Raw genomic sequence first — 17,994 nt, 5'->3', positions numbered from 1 at the left:
TATTAAATATTAAGCAATGTGAAGCAATTAAATATTAAGTAATTCTTTTGAAAAATATCCATCACGCTCTCCATATAAATGTATTTTGGTACGTCAGCTGTGCGACTAAGCCAAATGCGTTGGTTAATGTTATTGTTGAAGAGTAGTGTTTTGTGTCCATAGTAATTGTTCTTAAGTCATAATTTTGGTCTATGTGATATTAATATCCCATCTGTGCATGTTTCTATCTTTCATGATGATCTAAATCACTTAGGTCTGCAAGGCTGTGCAAAACAATGAAAAGAGCACTGAACCACGACTCTGGATCTTGGCTTCCTGAGTGACGACGTCACCAGCTGTGTGACTTGGATAAGTACCGTGTTTCCCTGAAATTAAGACCTAGCTGGACCATCAGCTCTAACAGGTCTTTTGGAGTAAAAATTAATGTAAGATCAGGTATTATATTATATTATACCTGGTATTATATTATATTATATTATATTATACCCAGTATTATATTATATTAATTATATCATATTATATTATATTATATTTATTATATTATATTATATTATATTATACGGGTCTTATAGTAAAATAAGACTGGTCTTATATTAATTTTTGCTCCAAAAGATGCATTAGAGCTGATGGTCCGGCGAGGTCTTATTTTCGGGGAAACACGGTACAATGAGCTGAACACAAGGAGGTGAATCAGGTGACCTTCAGGTTCTTTTCAGCTCTAAACACAATTCATTATCCTAATCAAAATATTGGAAACGAAAGGCAAATACATGAAATTTTATGAGGCCTGAAGCTTACAGAATTTAAAAGCAGCAATTCATTCATACAATTACTGCCCCCAGAGTTCTGCATTTGTTTAAAGCTCTAGCCACAGAAAGGGTCCTTACATCATTTCCAGAACCATTTATTTTTGCAAAAGCTAATTATGGAAACACGAGGGACCCTCTCTGAAATTTTTGCCTAGCCTTAAAAAAACTGTCAGCATTTCTTGTAACATTTCTTGAAAAGGTAAATGAAGATCCCTCTTTTAATCCTTTAAGAACCAAAGTGACCTCTAAATAAGCAATCAAATTACTTCAGTATAAAAATAATTAAATAAAAATAACAATACGATTATCAATGTTCTTTGGTTAATTTTATATATGCAGCGAACTTCTACTAAAATATTAAAGCAGCCTTACATTTAATTGTGTTTTAATCTGCACTCATAAGCAGATTAAACATTCATAAACATACACACTAATGTACATCTGAATAACTTAGTGAAATCTAGCATATCTGAAACTAGCCCATATATTCCCAGCAGTATGGGTCACATCTCCTCCGAGGTTTTTCTACCTTATTGTATCTATTCATCACGTATATAAGAGAGGCATAAAAATAAAATGCACATCTGTATTCAGCACTCCAACACAAGCTGCCAGAAATGCTACACAGGGGATTCCTACACTGATAGGGGGAAAAGAGTAAATGACCCCATAGGTCCCTCCCAAGTCCAAGATTCTATGACACTCTGTTATTATTTTTTAGTCCAAAATCTTAAAAGCTAATATTTCTGGTTGCGATTACAGAAATGGTCCCACTTTGCCATACAACTCTGACAGCCCCTCTCGCGCAGACTAAGGATTCAGCCATTTGACTTGTTTTGGCCCACTGGATAGCATCAGATAATGCAAGCAAAGGCTTGAAATGGGCTTGTGATTTGGGTCTTGCTCTCTTTGGTGCCTCTGCCATTACCATGGAAACATACATGGACTAGCCTATAGGAGGATGAGAGACACGTGAAGCAAAACTAAGTCATCCCAGTTGCTCCAGCCAAAACAGCCAGATAGATGAGTGAGCCCAGCCAATCTCAGTAGCCTCCTAACCGATCTCCCCAGGATATAATACTTGCTTATTGTTGTAGGCCATTGATATTTTGAGGTGAGGTTCTGTTACGTGATGAGAGCTAACTACTATACAGGTAGTTAACTCCCAAGTGGATATTTTCCCTTAAGTAGAAAAACAGGACTCTTGATTCTCAATCTATTCATAGCTCTACACTTATGTATTTTCAGTCTTACTCATTCATTCTATGAATTCACGCATGCCACGACTATTTATTGACTGCCTACCATATGCAGGCATTGATCTAAGTGCTTGCAATACATCAACGGACAAAATATATAAACATGTTTTATTTGTTTGTAAACTCCCAACTGTAGCTTACATTCTAGTAAAGGAGACAGACATCAAACTATAAAGATAATCTAAAAAATTAACTGTATGATGTATTAGAAGGTGGAAATGCAATAGAAAACTAAAGAAGTAGAGTAGAATGGGGGCGTAGAAAGACTGAGTACTGCAGGATGTGTGAATGATGCAAATTTCACTATTAAAATGAATTGTCAGGGTAAGCCTCATGGAGAAATTGATATTAGATCAAATAATTTAAGGGAGCTGAAGGAGTTAAGCACACAGATGTCTGGGGGATAACATTCCAGGAAGACAAAAGAGCTAGAGTAGATGCTCCAAGACAGAAGTGTGCCTGACATGCAAGAATGCCCACAAGGCTAGAGTGAAGTGAGCAAGAGACAAAGTAATAGGACAGGAGATGAAAAGGAAAAGTGGGGAAAAGGCAGATGATCTAGGATCTTATGGCCCCTGTAATGACACTGGCTGAGTGAAATGGGAAGCTATGCAAGGCTCGGAGAAGAGTCGTGATATGATTTGGTTTCCATTTTTAATGTGTCTGTAGGGAGAATAGACTGCAGGGAAACAAGGGAAAAGCAATAAACTTGGAGAAAAATGATGGTGGTTCAGACCAGAGTGGCAACAGTAAAAGTGAAGAGAAGAGGTCAGATTCTGAAAATATTTGAGGGTAGAGCCATCATAATTTCCTGAATGTGAGATATCAGGGAAAGAGAGGAGTCAAAGATAACTCAATTTTTTGGGCCCAAGCAATTCAAAAGATGGCGTTATTAGCTAAAATGGGAAAGATTGCAGATAAAGCACATTTGAGAGAAAGATAAAGGATTTGGGTTTGAACAAATCGAGTTCGATATGTTTATTAGACATTCAAGTGAAGAAGACACATGAGCAGTCACATGGAGGTGTCAGGAAGCTGATGGCGGTTTTGAGCGAGAGGTATAAAATTGAGAGAGTCGTCAGCATACAAACGATACTTAAAGCTATGGGACTAGAAGATGTCACCAAGAAGTGAGTACAGAGAAAAGGTCCTTGGACCAAAGTCTGGGCCACTCCAACATTAAGAGGTCAGAAAAGAAGATGAGAAACACACAAAGACCTAGAAAGAGTGATCTATGGAATAGGAGGAAAACTGAAAGAGCATATTGTCCTAGAAGCCACGTAAAGAAAGCACATTAAGGAGGAGAGAATTATCTAATGTGTCAAATGTTGCTAATTGGTCAGGATGAAGACTGAGAATTGACTATTGAATTTAGCAACAGGGAGGTGATCAGTAACCTGGACAAAGGCAGTTTTGATGGAGTGGTTAGTAGGGCTTCAGTCTTCGAATTGAGCTGATACCATCATACTCTGCCAAATTTGTAAGAAAGGTGCTTAGTCTATGTTAAGACATCTGAAGGTAGCATGGTTCTTGTAAGGATCAAAGCATTGGGTTGCCTGCCATCATGCTTCACCCAACTAAACTAAAAGACACAGGACTGACCTGCCTCCATCCCTCTGAGGCAGCTGAAGGCATTGGGCATCAGGACATCAATTTCATTTTTACCAAATTTTGAAGAAAATAACTAATTAGTCATCTCGTTTTTTCACTCATGCTAAGTTAATGAACAAATTTCTTTTCCCCTTGGAATTTCATCACTATGATTGCTATGTCTTTCCTGTCGTGGTTTCTTACCACTCATCTTTTCTGACCCTGATGTCATTACCTAGCTCCTCTTTGCTTTAAAGTCTACAACGCTGAGTTAGTCCTGACATGTTCCACATCCCCTCCTACTACCACAGCTGCCACCACTTCTAAGCAGAAGTAGAAAGCTATTCATAGGTTAGCTACGAACCGGTTAGCCTGAACTCCCTTAGCTCCCAAGATCAACAGATCACTGCATGAAGTCTTGGTATCATCAGGTCATCTGGAAGAATAGAATAAGATGGTTTCTTTTACTCTGGATTTCTTCTCTCTGGAGTGCATGTATGTGTTTGTGTGCATTAACTTTTATGTTATATGCCACCCACATTTTTAATAAATTAGTTTTCATGGTAAAAGTGAGTGGTGGTATAAAGAGGTGTACTGGGAAGAGAATGAGCTCGGAAACTAGCATCTAGGATTCTAGGCTCAATTCTTCTGCCAGGTAGTCCTGAGACTGATCAAGGCACTGACTCTCTCTAGCCTCGGTTTTCTTACCTAAAAGATGAAGGGTTTACATTAGACCAGTGGCTTACAAACTGTTCCTTGGAGACCTAGGGTTCCCAGAAGGTTTCTGAAAAATGCCATATTGAGTGAAGAGAGGTTATGCTAAATCTGCTTTTCTCTCCTTCATAGATGGAGAATTTGCTACTGCTTGTGGAAGAAGAGTTTGATTGCTTTAAACATTGCAAAACATTGGAATTTTTTAATCTTTAAGCATCTATTTATGACTCAAGAACTTGAGTTAGTATATTTATGTACAAATGAAAAATGACAATATGGGGAAATTTTGTATAAAATAAATATCTATAATCTGAATTAGTAAAATAATATTTTTAATATAAATATATAGGTTGCTGCTTAAAACAACCTGAATGTCTTTGGTTAAGAGCAACTAGCTTTTCTTTAATATTTTTCTTAAGTCAAATCATGAACCTGAACTCCCAACCCTGCCTTCTGAAAATGCTTGGATCTATACGCAACTGTAATTCTCCCAAGAATTACTGAACAATCCCAAGAAAGTAATTCACAGTTGCATTTTTTAATTCATTGATTTGGTTCTACCGTCATTAATAGTAATAGGTTGATAACTTTTGGTAAAATATAGCCAATGAAGGATTAAAGGAAACCTAATTTTCTAGATTGGGAGCTCATCCCCTCAATAAAACAAATTACAGTAACTCATGATGATAAATATTAAACTTAGGCAGCAAAGAAATATTTTATTTTCAAAGTTTTCATTGGAATTCTGTGCTATTCTGGACTCCCGACATACATTTCCCCATCATTATTATCAGTATCTTATTTTCTCACTTTAAAACTGTAACATTTATTTTTTAAATTTATTGTTTTATACTATTTCTCAAAATTAAACTGTAACATTGTCATCAAAATAAAGACTAGTCAGTGATTGTTTTATACTATTTCTCAAAATTAATCTATAACATTGTCATCAAAATAAAGACTAGTCAGTGATTATTAATTTATCTCAAATTTCCTCTTAACGTGTTACAAGGAAGCCAGAATGGGCAGCACATGAGTCCTGCACATTAAATTTAATTTCTGTGTGCCAATTTCCTCATTTGAAAAATAAAAACCTTGCCACCAACACACTTATGAGTCTACTGTGAGGAAAGAATTTTCACAAGTTTTTGTAAATCTCTAGCATTATAATGATGATAAACAATAAATCTCACTCATCATGAAGCTTTATCCAGTATATGACACCAAAAACAAAAAATAAAATTAAAAAGCAGGTGTGTCTGAGCCAGGTATTTTTTTCCCTACAAAGAAATTAGATATTTATACCTATTACAAGTGCACTGAGTATTTAAGATAGGAATTATTTTTAAGATAGAAGAGATATACCATGTTTCCCCAAAATAAGGCCTAGCTGGACCATCAGCTCTAATGTGTCTTTTGAAGCAAAAATTAATATAAGACACAGCATTATATTATATTATATCATATCTGATATTATATATTATATTATATTATATATATTATATTATATTATATTATATTATATTATATTATATTATATTATATTATATTATATTATATTATATTATATTATAGACCAGGTCTTATATTGTAGTAAAATAAGACTGGCTCTTATATTAATTTTTGCTCCAAAAGATGCGTTAGAACTGATGGTCTGGCTAGGTTCTTATTTTCGGGGAAACACAGTAATAGCTAACACTTGTGGGGGTTCTTTAAGTATGTAAAGTACTTTCCCAAATTATGAACTGTGATCTTCACAACAAACTTATTAAATAGAAATTATTTTTATTTTATATCTCAGGATAGCGAAGCTCATAAAAGTGATTGTAACAGGATTGCTGAGCAAATCTGAGGAGGAGCCAATATTTGGACCAAAAATTCCACGTGTGAAAGTCTTCCTCTTTCCACCAAAACAATCTGGACTGCCAAATTCCTGGATAACAATATGCACATTGGAAGTCAGATGGCCTGAGTAATATTCTGGGTTGGACTAAACCCAAGAGTGGTTGACTAACGCTCTGAATTTCCACTGGCCACTGGTCTTCCATTCCCAACTTCCAATGCAGTCTCAACTTGGCTTCTGGATTTCTATCTGCCATTTCACATGCAAATGTCCTCTTAGTACTGTGAGGACATTGGTGGAAGGGACTAGGGACTTAGTCATGTTTGCTCTCTCCATAATAGCTTACACAAAAGAAACCCTAAGAAATAACTATTGAAATAGAGTTCATTCATTAATTCATGAAAAAAAAATCTTGAACACTTACTTTTTGTCTTGCTTTGTGTTAGATCAGTAAACAAGACTGAGAGAGTCCCTGCCATCATGGAGTTTATGGACAGATGCTAAACAACACATCATAATAGTGACAAGAGCTCAGAGAAGAGTTGCTCGTTACCGTGTTCCCCCGAAAATAAGACCTAACTGGAAAATAAGCCCTAGCATGATTTTTCAGGAGGACATCCCCCGAACATAAGCCCTAATGCATCTTTTGGAGCAAAACTTAATATAAGACCCAGTCTTATTTTCGGGGAAACATGGTACAAAAGGTAGAACGCAGGGAACGAATCCAGTGTGAGGCAACGAGGAAGGCCTCCCAGAAGAAGAGACATGTAATCTACCATCTGAGGCTAAAGGGGAGGGAAACAGGAAGAGGAAAGAGCAACCTGGGCAGAGAGACCAGCACAGGCACGAAGATGGGAAAACGCATCCCTAAGGCACATCTTAAATCCTGCAGGTTACTGAATCCCCCTGTCTCAGAACCAAATCTAATAATGACCTTGGAACAATCAGGGTACAGTAGGCATCATAACAGATTAAAATAATGACCGTGAAGATAAATCCTGTATTCTTTGAGATTTCAGAACACTTCAATAAAGTTAGGCAACCTTGTATTAAAGGAGGAGGTAGGTGTGTGGTGCTCTTTCTTTTACCTGAAACTAAACACTTTATGTCATGTGTAGAGATTAATGGGTGTCTAGCCTGAGTAAGAAACTGCATTCTTGTGAAACCAGCAGGAAAAAGATTTACTCAATTACAGCTGTTCTTTACGAGTAACTTCAAATTTTATAGTTAGTTATAATTATACTTCCAGTTGTAAATTAAGCCTTTATTCAGTGGGATTCCAGGAATTATCATACAAGGTGTCATGAGGTAATGTGTGGTATCCAATGTTATAGAATATACAATTAATTATTATTGCCTTATGGCAACTACTTCTGAGATGTTCTCACAGCCTATAGTTTTACAACTTTAAAGCTTGGCATAAAACTTATACACATATATAAACTACCAGAAAGACACATGTTTTCATTAAATGTAGACAGATACTCAACAACCATTGAGGAATCTTTATAGGATCTCGGTATGTGCTGAATTGTGTCCCCTGCCCCCAAAATTCATGCTGAAGCCCTCACCCCACTACTTTAGAATGTGACTGTATTTGGAAGTAGAGTCTGTAAAGAGGTAATAAAGATTAAATGAGGTCCTAAGGGTGGGGCCCTAATTCAATATGACAGATGTCTTTATAAGAAGAGGGAAAAGCACCAGTCATGGGCACACACAGAGAAAAGGTCATGTAAGGACACAGAGAGGAGGCAGCCATCTAAAAGCCTGGAAAAGAGGTCTCACCAAAAACTGAATTTTCTGGCACCTTGATCTTGGACTTTAGCCTCCAAAACTGTGAGAAAATTAATTTCTGTTGTTTAAGCCTCCCCGTCTACAGACTTTGTTATGACAGACCAAGCAGACTAAAACAGCAGCAAACTAATACAGATGTATATTTTACAGTTATAAATACACATGTACAATTACATGTATTGACACACAGACTGTCTAAATGCAGTTAAGTTATCTAGATCCTATTTGAAAATAGTGAGAAGACTTGTATTATGTCTTTGCATATTAAAAATGAATATGTTAAATTAAAAATAAGTGTGTATAATTTATATATAGGCAGTCAGACTGTATCTGGATATTAATTAGGAAAAATAGGATTGTTTTTATGAAGTGGGGCCAATTTATGGGTGTCCTAAAAGAAAAAGATGTTTTGAACATATTCACAAATTATTTCAGCTTTCAGAGATGGGTTTAATCTACCTTCAATCACCAAAGAAGAATATTAAACTTGGACTCCAGTGTTCCAATTAAACTTTTTACGTGTAGCTGTTATATTCCTGTCTCTTAGCAAGTTACCTTAAGAAGCTTTTTATGAGTATCATTAAGCCTGACGGATTCTCCAACAGCACAAAGAAAGATGAATTCCTTAAATATTTAATCCATTTATGACTCAAAATGTCATTTCCTGAATGTGGCTGTTAAATTCTTGGAATTAATTACCCTTTGAATTAAAGCTGCTTTTTCAGACATTCAAGACACATAGTCACAGTTCACACAAAGCATAGTAAATTCAATTATTTCCTCTGTTCATCAAGAGAATTTATTCCAAATACTATATTCAAAAAGCTCAACTTGGCATGCTTAGGTATGACCATGGAATCTAAGAATCTTTGACTGTGACTTTGCAGCAATCAGGGATGTCTTCATCCTATCTCAATTCTTGGTTTTTCCTCCGCTCCCCACTCTGTCTGAGTACTAATGGTTAAAGGTTAGCCGCCCTCCACTTGCACAATCACTATTCTTTTTCATTGCAATTTTGTTTTCCTTACCTCACCCCAATCCTTGACTCCTTCAAAAAGCTTTTCCCCACTATGACCAGCAGGCAGCACCATCATCCATCCATCCCTCCCCTCGGTATCATCCTGAAACACTAAATGCACCCATGACTTTATTTTAATTGCACATTTCCTATTTGTTCTTTCCCCGTATTTTTAAGGCTGTCCGAGACTAGAAGCATTGCTCTTCAAAACTAGACCCCCAAGAATGCCAGGAGATCAATCAGGCAACATTTACGGGCCTACCTCCAGAACCAGACACTGCATTCCCGTGTAGGATGCTGGAGACCGGATAAATGAGGGGACAGAAAACCACACATACACACACCCACAGCCACAAAGACCCAAGCACCGGGGCACAGGTCCTGAGTGCTTTGTGACGTGTTAGCACTCAGTACTCATTTCATGGCTCCCAGCACCAGGCTAGATGCTGAGATTATGGCAGTTGCTGTTGACTCAACTTCTAAAGGCAAAAGCTGCCTTTTGATGGAAATTCAAATTCCCTAAGAGAGGTTACATGATTGAAAGATTATAAATAAGCTATTTAGCTTTCACATTTACAAATCTCAGTTTAGGGAAAGTTTATTCTCAGATACCATTTTTCTAGCAATATAAACAGTAACTGAAAAATATTTCTAGAGTAATTCACTGAGCAATCTTCCTCTCCTTGCACCACCACCTCCCACACATCTTTGATTTAAAATATAATTATTTACATTGAAAACATAAAATGCAAAATGGTGTGTTAGAATTTCTAGTTCCAGCCACTTTCTGCTTTGGTTAATAAAATGTATTCTAAAAACACTTTTGTTGCAAAGAAAAGTAAGAAGAAAAACTAATTAGAAGAAAAAAACACGAAACTCCCATGGTTATTGGACTAGAAATAGCCAACACTGGGCGGTAGACATGAAAACCCATTGCTTGTGGGTGTCCTGTGTGGAAGGTACCTACCACCTTTCATCATGCCCACTTCGTAGCACTTGCGGAGCCGGCAGGCCTGACAGCTCTTCCGCCTGTTTTTATCAATGGTGCACTGGTTGGTGGCCGGACACATGTAGTCATTATGTCCTATGAAAAGCAGGAGGACAGAATTACTATTATTTCAGGAAGCGTAGCCAGTCAGAATCTACAGGGAAGCTGTCTGGAGTATGTTTTCATATCACTTACGTGGCCTTACTATATCGTTAGCTCAGCCTGTCATCCTTTTTCCGTTCTTCTCTAAGTGTAAAAAAAAAAAAAAAAATCCTCTAGTCTTAATTTCTGCCTCAGCCAGTGGCTTTGGGAGGTAGTTCTTCGGGCAAATCACCTTCAGTTCATACAACTTACATTTGAGGGCATGTTTTATACACACACACAAGGTTAGGTATTCTCTTAGCAGATAAGGCCCTTTATTTTACTTCTTTTTTTTTTTTTTTTTGACCCAGGCCACTAGCTAAATTATTGTCAGAATAAAACTGTGAGAACTTTCAGAAGTTTCAAAGTGGCCTTCTTAAATACAATTGAAAGAATCTTTAAGTAGGTATTCAAATGCAGCTCTAATACCTACATTCAAGTTGTGGGGTGGTGAGCTGGGCTCCAGGCAAAGTTCAGTCCTGAAGTTAGTAAGTTAGTCTATCACTTACTAGCAGGAGGACACTGAGCAAGAGAGTCAACATCTCCAGGTCTCACTTTCCCTGTGTTTAACCTGGAGAAAATAACGGCACCCACTACATAACATTATTCAAAGAATTAATGGGAAAATGCATGTCAAGGTCTTGCACAGTACCCGGATGTGGTGTGCACTCGGTAAATATTAATATTACTGTTGTTGTTACTGTTATTTTGTGATGAAGTTTCTTTCTTTTCTGTCTTGTTTATTGAATCTCTCTTGCTCAAATGATTCTTTCTCATTAGCTCTTAGAAATCTGTCCCCCAAAAGAGGTCTCCCTCAACCTCACGTCAGTCTCAAACTCTCCTTCTCAGCTCAACTCCTCATCGATGTCTACACTCAAGGTCTCCTGTTTCCTAGGCAACTCTCCTGCACAGCTCAACGCACCCCAGCCTGTTTTCCACCTTAGTTGCCCCATAAAAGCAGCTTCCCTGATATCACCCATGACTCCTACTGCTGAATTCAACAGATCTTTTCAGTCCACGTCATACTGGATCTATCAGAAGTACCTGACAATCCCTCCCATCCTCTTGAGATATGGTTCTCTCATTTCCCTTGGCTTCCATAACACAAAACTCTCCCCAAGTTCCTTCTACCTCTTAGGCTGTGGCCACCCATGTTATTTGCAGATTCACTCCACCCAACATTAAGCCAGAGCTGCACAGGGCTCAATGTCAGACCCTCTCCTCTTGTTACACACTCCATAGCTCCCACAAGAGAATCTATTCCACACCTAGAGTTTCTATTGTTATGAAATGCAGATGACTCACAGATGTAAGCTCCCAGCCCAACCCTCTTCTCGGAGCTCTGGGGACATATGAAGTTTCTGCTCTAAGATTTAGAAGTCACCTCTATTTCTTTAGCCATCAAAAGAAGTCTGGTTTAAAATGTGCAGAATATTAAACTTCATAAATTAATAAATGCTGGCATTTTTTATAATAACGAAGTCAATTTATATAAGTCTAAATTTACACCTTAGGAAAATGTCCTGAATTTAGATTAAGGAGATAATATGTAGTATTTTAAAATGTGTTTCCCATTCTCAAAAAAAACAAAAAGTGAGTACACTTATATTCCACCCTCTAATTCAGATTCTCTCTTTAAGTCTATTTTTTCCATTTACTGAGGGCAAGATGCAACATGTAGTGAAAAGTTTCAACTACAGAACTATTAGTTCTTTATTCAACTTAAAGGTCAGTCCTAATTAGAACAGGGTGGAGTGGGGACTTGACAAGAAGTGCTGGTCTCATAAAAGGTGGTTCTCCATCTTTAGATATACATTATAAAATCCGCTGTGTAAACTGGCTTCAGATTGAATTAACATCTGCCCTCTTCTACTGCAAAAGAGGAACAAGCCAACTAGTCAGCAGACTCACAAACCTGTTACTTTAGTAAGAGACCACACATTGTCTCAAATATCCAGTCATTGCTATTATTTTTAGAATTGTCCTTACCAATAGGGACAAATTGAGGAAATAATAGAACCAGCAACAAAATTTACCAGGGCAGATGTAAACTCTAAGCAGAAGGTGTATTCTTCTAATACCTCAAAGAAGCTTCTAGTTTGGTTGCATATGTTTTTCTGCAGCACATGCTGATTTATTTTAACTCTAAAAAATGAGCTTATATTAAGCTTCCGAAGAAAATACTCAATAATCAATCAAACCCAAAGTCACTGGCTCTCCCAAAAGCTAACTGTTTCGCAAGCCACAAGATGAAAGAACCTAATTGGGTCAGAGGCCAACTGGCTAAGCATTGTTTGGATTAACCACCCCTTTGTGGATATATATCTTTATAGAACCATGTGAAATTCCTGAACTAACATGTTTAACACACAAAAGACTTGGTATTTGTGTGAGGAATTCATTCTTTAACAAGAATGAAAATGGCTTCACAGCAGAATCATGTTCCTAATGCAAAACTTTTGTGACAAAGCTGGGTTTTCTCCTGCCTAAACCACACTGAAATTGAAAACTGATAAACTGGCAACAAACAAGAAAAACATAATAGGTACATATTTGATATATAAAATTAAAACAAATTCACCAAACACCATTAATAACAATGTGTACAATTTGTAAGTCTTCAACTTACATTAGAAGAAGGGAAACAACAGACTTTTTTTTTTCTAAGTGAAATTTGGTAAAGGTGTGTGATTAAAGCAATTGGTTGACGTTTTTCAAGAAGAAACTTCTTTTTAAATTTGATTATTTGGTCTTGTGAAAACAATGCATGAGAAAATCGTACTGAAGTGGAGTTAATTTTTTAAAAGACAACTCACACCAACTGTTAATGAACCACACAGTGTTTTTAATGAAGAGACTAGAGGACTCTGTGTACCTGTGATCAGATTGGCTCCAAGTTCCTTTACACAGGCCTGGATGACGCAGAAAAGGCAGAAGGCTACATGTGAGGTTCAGGTGAAGTTTTGGAGAAATAATCACTATTTTCTTATGCACCAAAAAATAAAAATAAAAAGACTTCAGGCCAATAGGAAGTAGAGAGGAGAGGAGGTGAGTGAAACATGCAGGAAACGTGAAGAGTGAGGAGAGAAGACCTCTGTCTGTCAGCAGGAATGAGCAGCAGGAATGAGCACACCTGCTGGGACAACAAAAGGGCTCACACACAGCTTTTCCCCAAGCTTCACTGGGAGTCTTTCTCTTGACTTACAGTTCTTCCTTTTCTGTTTATTTCTCCCCTTTCAGTAGCAGCAGGTTTTGCATTATTATCATCACAGAGAAAGTCTGTATTTGTTAGTTACAAAAATAAGCAGTAACTCACATTCAGAGATTCAAAAGAAATATAAAAACAGAGCTAATTAAAACAAGCAGGTGAGAATGTGGAGAAAAGGGAAGGCTTGTGCATGGCTGGTGGGGTTGCAAACTGATGCAAGCTTCTGTGGAAAACAGTATGGAGAGTCCTCAGGAAATTAAAATTAGAACTACCGTAAGATCCAGCCATCCCCGCTTCTGGGTATATGTCCGAAGGAAATGAAATCAGGATATCAAAGAGATATCTGCACCCCATGTCCACTGCAGCATTATTCACAATAGCCAAGATATGGAAACAACTTAAGTGTCTGTCAATGGATAAATGGATAAAGAAAATGGAGTATTATTCAGCCTTAAAAAGAGAAAGATATCCTGTTATATATTACATGGATGAACCTGGAGGGCATTATGTTAAGTAAAATAATCCATACAGAGAAAGGTAAATACTGCATGTGTCACTTATATGTAAAATCTAAAAAAAGATTTAAAAAAGTGGACCTCATACAAACAGAATAGAAAAGTGGTTACCAGGGACCGGAGGTGGGGGGAGGTTGGGGGAAATGGGGAAAGGTTGGTAAAAAGGTACAAACTTTGAGTTATAAGATGAATAAGGTCTGAGGATCTAATGTATATAATGGTAACTATAATTGTATAACTGAAATTTGCTAAGAGAGAACTTAAATGTTCTCACATGCACAAAAAAGGGGGAAATAGCTGAGGTAACAGATGTGTGAACTAACTCAACGGGGGATCCTTTCACAATATATACATATATCAAATCATCACATACACTTTAAGAATCTTATAACTTATTTGTCAATTACACCTCAATCAAGCTGAAAAATATAGTAACACAAGCAAGAGCTGAAAGGAATTTAATATTGTTTATCCTTCCGTTTGTCACACTTTTCCCTCAGTACATTGTGGCAGCCACCTCAGACCAAATCTCATCTCTTTATTGAGCTTCAGACCTGTATACCCACTTGTCCACGGTCCATCTAGACTTGATTATCTCTCTGACTCTTCAAGATGGATGTATCCCAAACGTAACAGTCCATCTTCTTCCTCACCAATCTGTTCCTATTCACTACCACACCATGAAGCCCGAGACAGGGGTGTGATTCTACTCTACACTTTTCCTCATTCGAACCTCACACACACATACACACACCGATCAAATCAATTATTTTTAAATTCTTTTTCAAAGCAAAATCAATTTTGCCCTGAGTCCACTGTCACTACCATAGCCCATACCATCTCCCTCCCAGACTATTATGATCGCCCACTAAGACACCCCCTGCCTCCCGCCTTCTCCTGCCAATCATTCCCCACCATTTTGACAGAGTGATTTTTCTAAAATCATACACCATCATGCCACAATCTTCCTTTAATATTCTGATGATCCTCAAAGCTCTAAAGATAAAATCTAAATACCTTAAGACATTTTACCAAGCTTTTCCTGATCAGCCCTTACCTCCTTTCCTAGCCTCATCTCTCTAGACCATTCTCTAGTCCGATCCAAATTCTAGCCATGTCCTCCTGTTCAAACATGCCATGCTCCTTCTCAGCTCTGGGACTTTGCACATGCCCTTCTTTCTTGTGGGAACACACTTTGCCAACTCTTGGCCCAACTGGCTCCTATTCATCTTTTAGGTGTGTCCGTCAAGATACCAGTTCCTCTGGGAAATCCTTTCTGCCCCTCCAACAATGCCTAGCTTTTGTCCAGTCATAGTGCTTACTATGATGGACTTTAAGAGCTTGTCTCAATCCCCAGGTTACTTTAGTCTTGATAAGGGATGTCTCATTTATCACCATGTATCCTGTGCCCGGCACATTCTCAGACACACAGTGGAGCTCAACGGTACTTGTTATCTGAACAAAGCAGAGCCTCTAAAGCTCTCTGTGGCCCCTTGCCACCCACAATCTCGTCTGAGGGCGGAGACTGAAATTCCACAGAGGGAGTATTCATTAAGAAGATGATGACCCTGAACAAAGCAATGGCTTCTACACCCCAGGACCCCAAAACTCAAGTTCACAAGAGCAAGACTTGGTCTTAAGGGAGGTGAGAGGAGCAGGAAACCAGCCAAGAGAGAGATGGGTCATCTCTTCAACACTGGGTGGAGCCAGACATGACCACAAAGAAAGGAGCACCTTTTCCCAGATACAAGGCGCCAACAAGTAAGAAACACAGTCTGGTATTACAGGTGAATTATCTCCATTACTATGTCTATTTTAATGCTGTGCTAGTTTCTAATATGAATGTATTTTAAGATTGTCCCCAAACAAAAATCCACATATTCTACTTATTCTAATTATTCCAAAGTTTGTTCTTTATAGAGATGCTTACCTGAATTAAAATGTGCTTTTTTTTCCTCTAACATTTTGGTTATGTGTGCATTTTAATATGGCTCATTTCACTAATAATGATTTATTCCCACCATATTTTAACTTTTTTGAACTTTAACTTTTCTGAAGTTCAACCCTATAAGGTGATTAATAACTTCCTTGATTCAACGCCCTGTTCACCACCCTCTCCAAAGAAGAGGTTTCACTGAGAATATAACTGGTCTAGTTTATTATTTCCTATAGACAATTAAATGTCTTGTAAAAGAATTATTAACAACATTAAAGTATTAATAGGGGAGTAGGCACATCTTGATTGAAGGATTTCCTACAGAGACTATATGGACTGTTCAGTAACTGAAGCTAAAGTACAAAGTGTGCTACTTGTGGCTTATATAGTTGAAGATAAAAATATTTGCTGCATTCATATTACATAAATCTGAACATCAATTTGTCTCAGTAATGCAGCTCTGTGACATAGGTGTGTAGTGTTATTTCTTTTTTCTTTTCTCTTTTTTTTCCTACTACTTTCTAAGTTTATAAAATCAGAACTTGTACTTGAACTGTGCTTTCCAACTATTTCTATTTCTAATTGACAGGTTTTAAAGTGCTCCATGAGCTTGCAACACACGGAAGCACACACAGATTTACTCCATGGCCAAAACAATTTCAATATATATGACATCAACTCTTATTCTATGATTTTTTTATAAATGAACTCAATAGAGACACAGTACTCTGAGGGAAATTATGCATTAAAATCCAGGAGACGTTCATGAGGTTAGGGAAAAGCCAAGTATGAAAAGTAGTAAAAGGTTTTGCACCATTAAGGATTAAACACTTAACATTTCTTATAAACACATATAAGCATTTAGCTAACTGTTCATATTTTTAAGGCATGGAAATGAAAATGAATTCTCAAATTAAAGATAAATTAACTCTCCAAAGTTTAAGCACCCACAAATCAAATAAAAGGCAATTTTAGCTAATCGCATCTAAAAGCTTCATTGGAGGGTTCCAACAAAATATTTTACTTTCAAAGTTCCATTCTTTTATGCCTGATTGATCCATAAATTTTGCTAACATCTATAAAGCTTGGCTACCTTTATAGTCTCTTTATTAAAGGCTCTCATTGGATATTTGCATAAAATTAACCAGCATTTATTAGCATTGAAGTGTCTAAGAGCTGTACGCAAATAGTTTAAGGTACCCAATAAGATGTCAAAATCAGTATTTCTTTCTACTTCTAAGTATCAATATGTATATATATAGTATGAAATATAGCTTTAAATTTGATATAAAATTACAGGACCCTACACGTACGTATTTGGCCAAAAGGAAACCTATGACTTTTTAGTTCTATCAGCAAATGCTGGTATTTTTCATTAGTTGTTAAAGTGCAGAAAACATGTCAAAAATAGTTTTGAGCCTAAGCATTGGGAATATAATAAGAATCTGCTTGTGAATTTTCAAAGCACTGTTCTCTAAATTAGTAACAAGCCCGACTCCTGTGGGAGCTCCAGTGGATGTTTCTCCTCAGCTTCCTCATTTCACACTTATGTTCAGTTCCTGTCTGGGGGGCGACTGCATGAGAGTGTCTGACCAATGTTCTCTTTACTAAGAACACTGACACTTTGGGTCCTGAACATGATGTGCCAGGCACTGTGTTATTTGTGGATTATTTCACTTAATCCCCCAGCAACTTTATGGGGAAGAAATTACATTAATCTCCACTTTACAAATGTACGACTATGATATAAGTTATAAAGCATGTTTAAAGCCACACAGCAAGCAAGTAGCAGAGACGGGTTTTGAAATAAGGTTTCCCTCCTTCCAGAGGCCGAACGCTTATCCATTTCTAACAACCTTCATACATGGAATGCCCAATTTGCCCAAAGGGCAAGATCTTCACTCAAGGACTGTAATGGTAGTGTTGTCTGCAACTGGTTGACCACTGAGAGTTCTGCTGTAAGAAGCTCATGCACAAAAAATAAAAAAGTGAGGAATTATTCGCGGTGGCCAAGACATGGAAACAACCAAAGTGTCCTTCAATAGATGACTGGATAAAGAAGATGTGCACATACATACAAGGGAATACTACTCAGCCATAAGAAAAGATGAAATAGTGCCATTTGCGACAGCAGGGATGGATTGTGAGATTATCATGCTAAGTGAAATAAGTCAGACAG

At 37.3% G+C, this 17,994-nt stretch overlaps 1 protein-coding gene across 5 annotated transcripts in view; it reads right to left on the bottom strand.

Moving 5' to 3' along the window:
* The window catches only part of ESR1 (estrogen receptor 1), a 358,968-nt gene that overhangs the window by 182,315 nt on the left and 158,659 nt on the right, over positions 1 to 17,994 (bottom strand). For all 5 annotated transcript variants that reach the window (XM_019735446.2, XM_019735444.2, XM_019735445.2 and 2 more), the window contains one exon: positions 9,995 to 10,111. In XM_019735446.2, coding sequence (XP_019591005.2) covers positions 9,995 to 10,111 — 117 coding nt within the window. The remainder of the gene's footprint in view (positions 1 to 9,994; positions 10,112 to 17,994) is intronic.

This window comes from Rhinolophus sinicus, linkage group LG05, assembly GCF_036562045.2.
Source record: "Rhinolophus sinicus isolate RSC01 linkage group LG05, ASM3656204v1, whole genome shotgun sequence".
In the NCBI taxonomy this organism is placed as follows: domain Eukaryota; kingdom Metazoa; phylum Chordata; class Mammalia; order Chiroptera; family Rhinolophidae; genus Rhinolophus; species Rhinolophus sinicus.
This window is presented reverse-complemented; position numbering and strand designations above follow the sequence as displayed.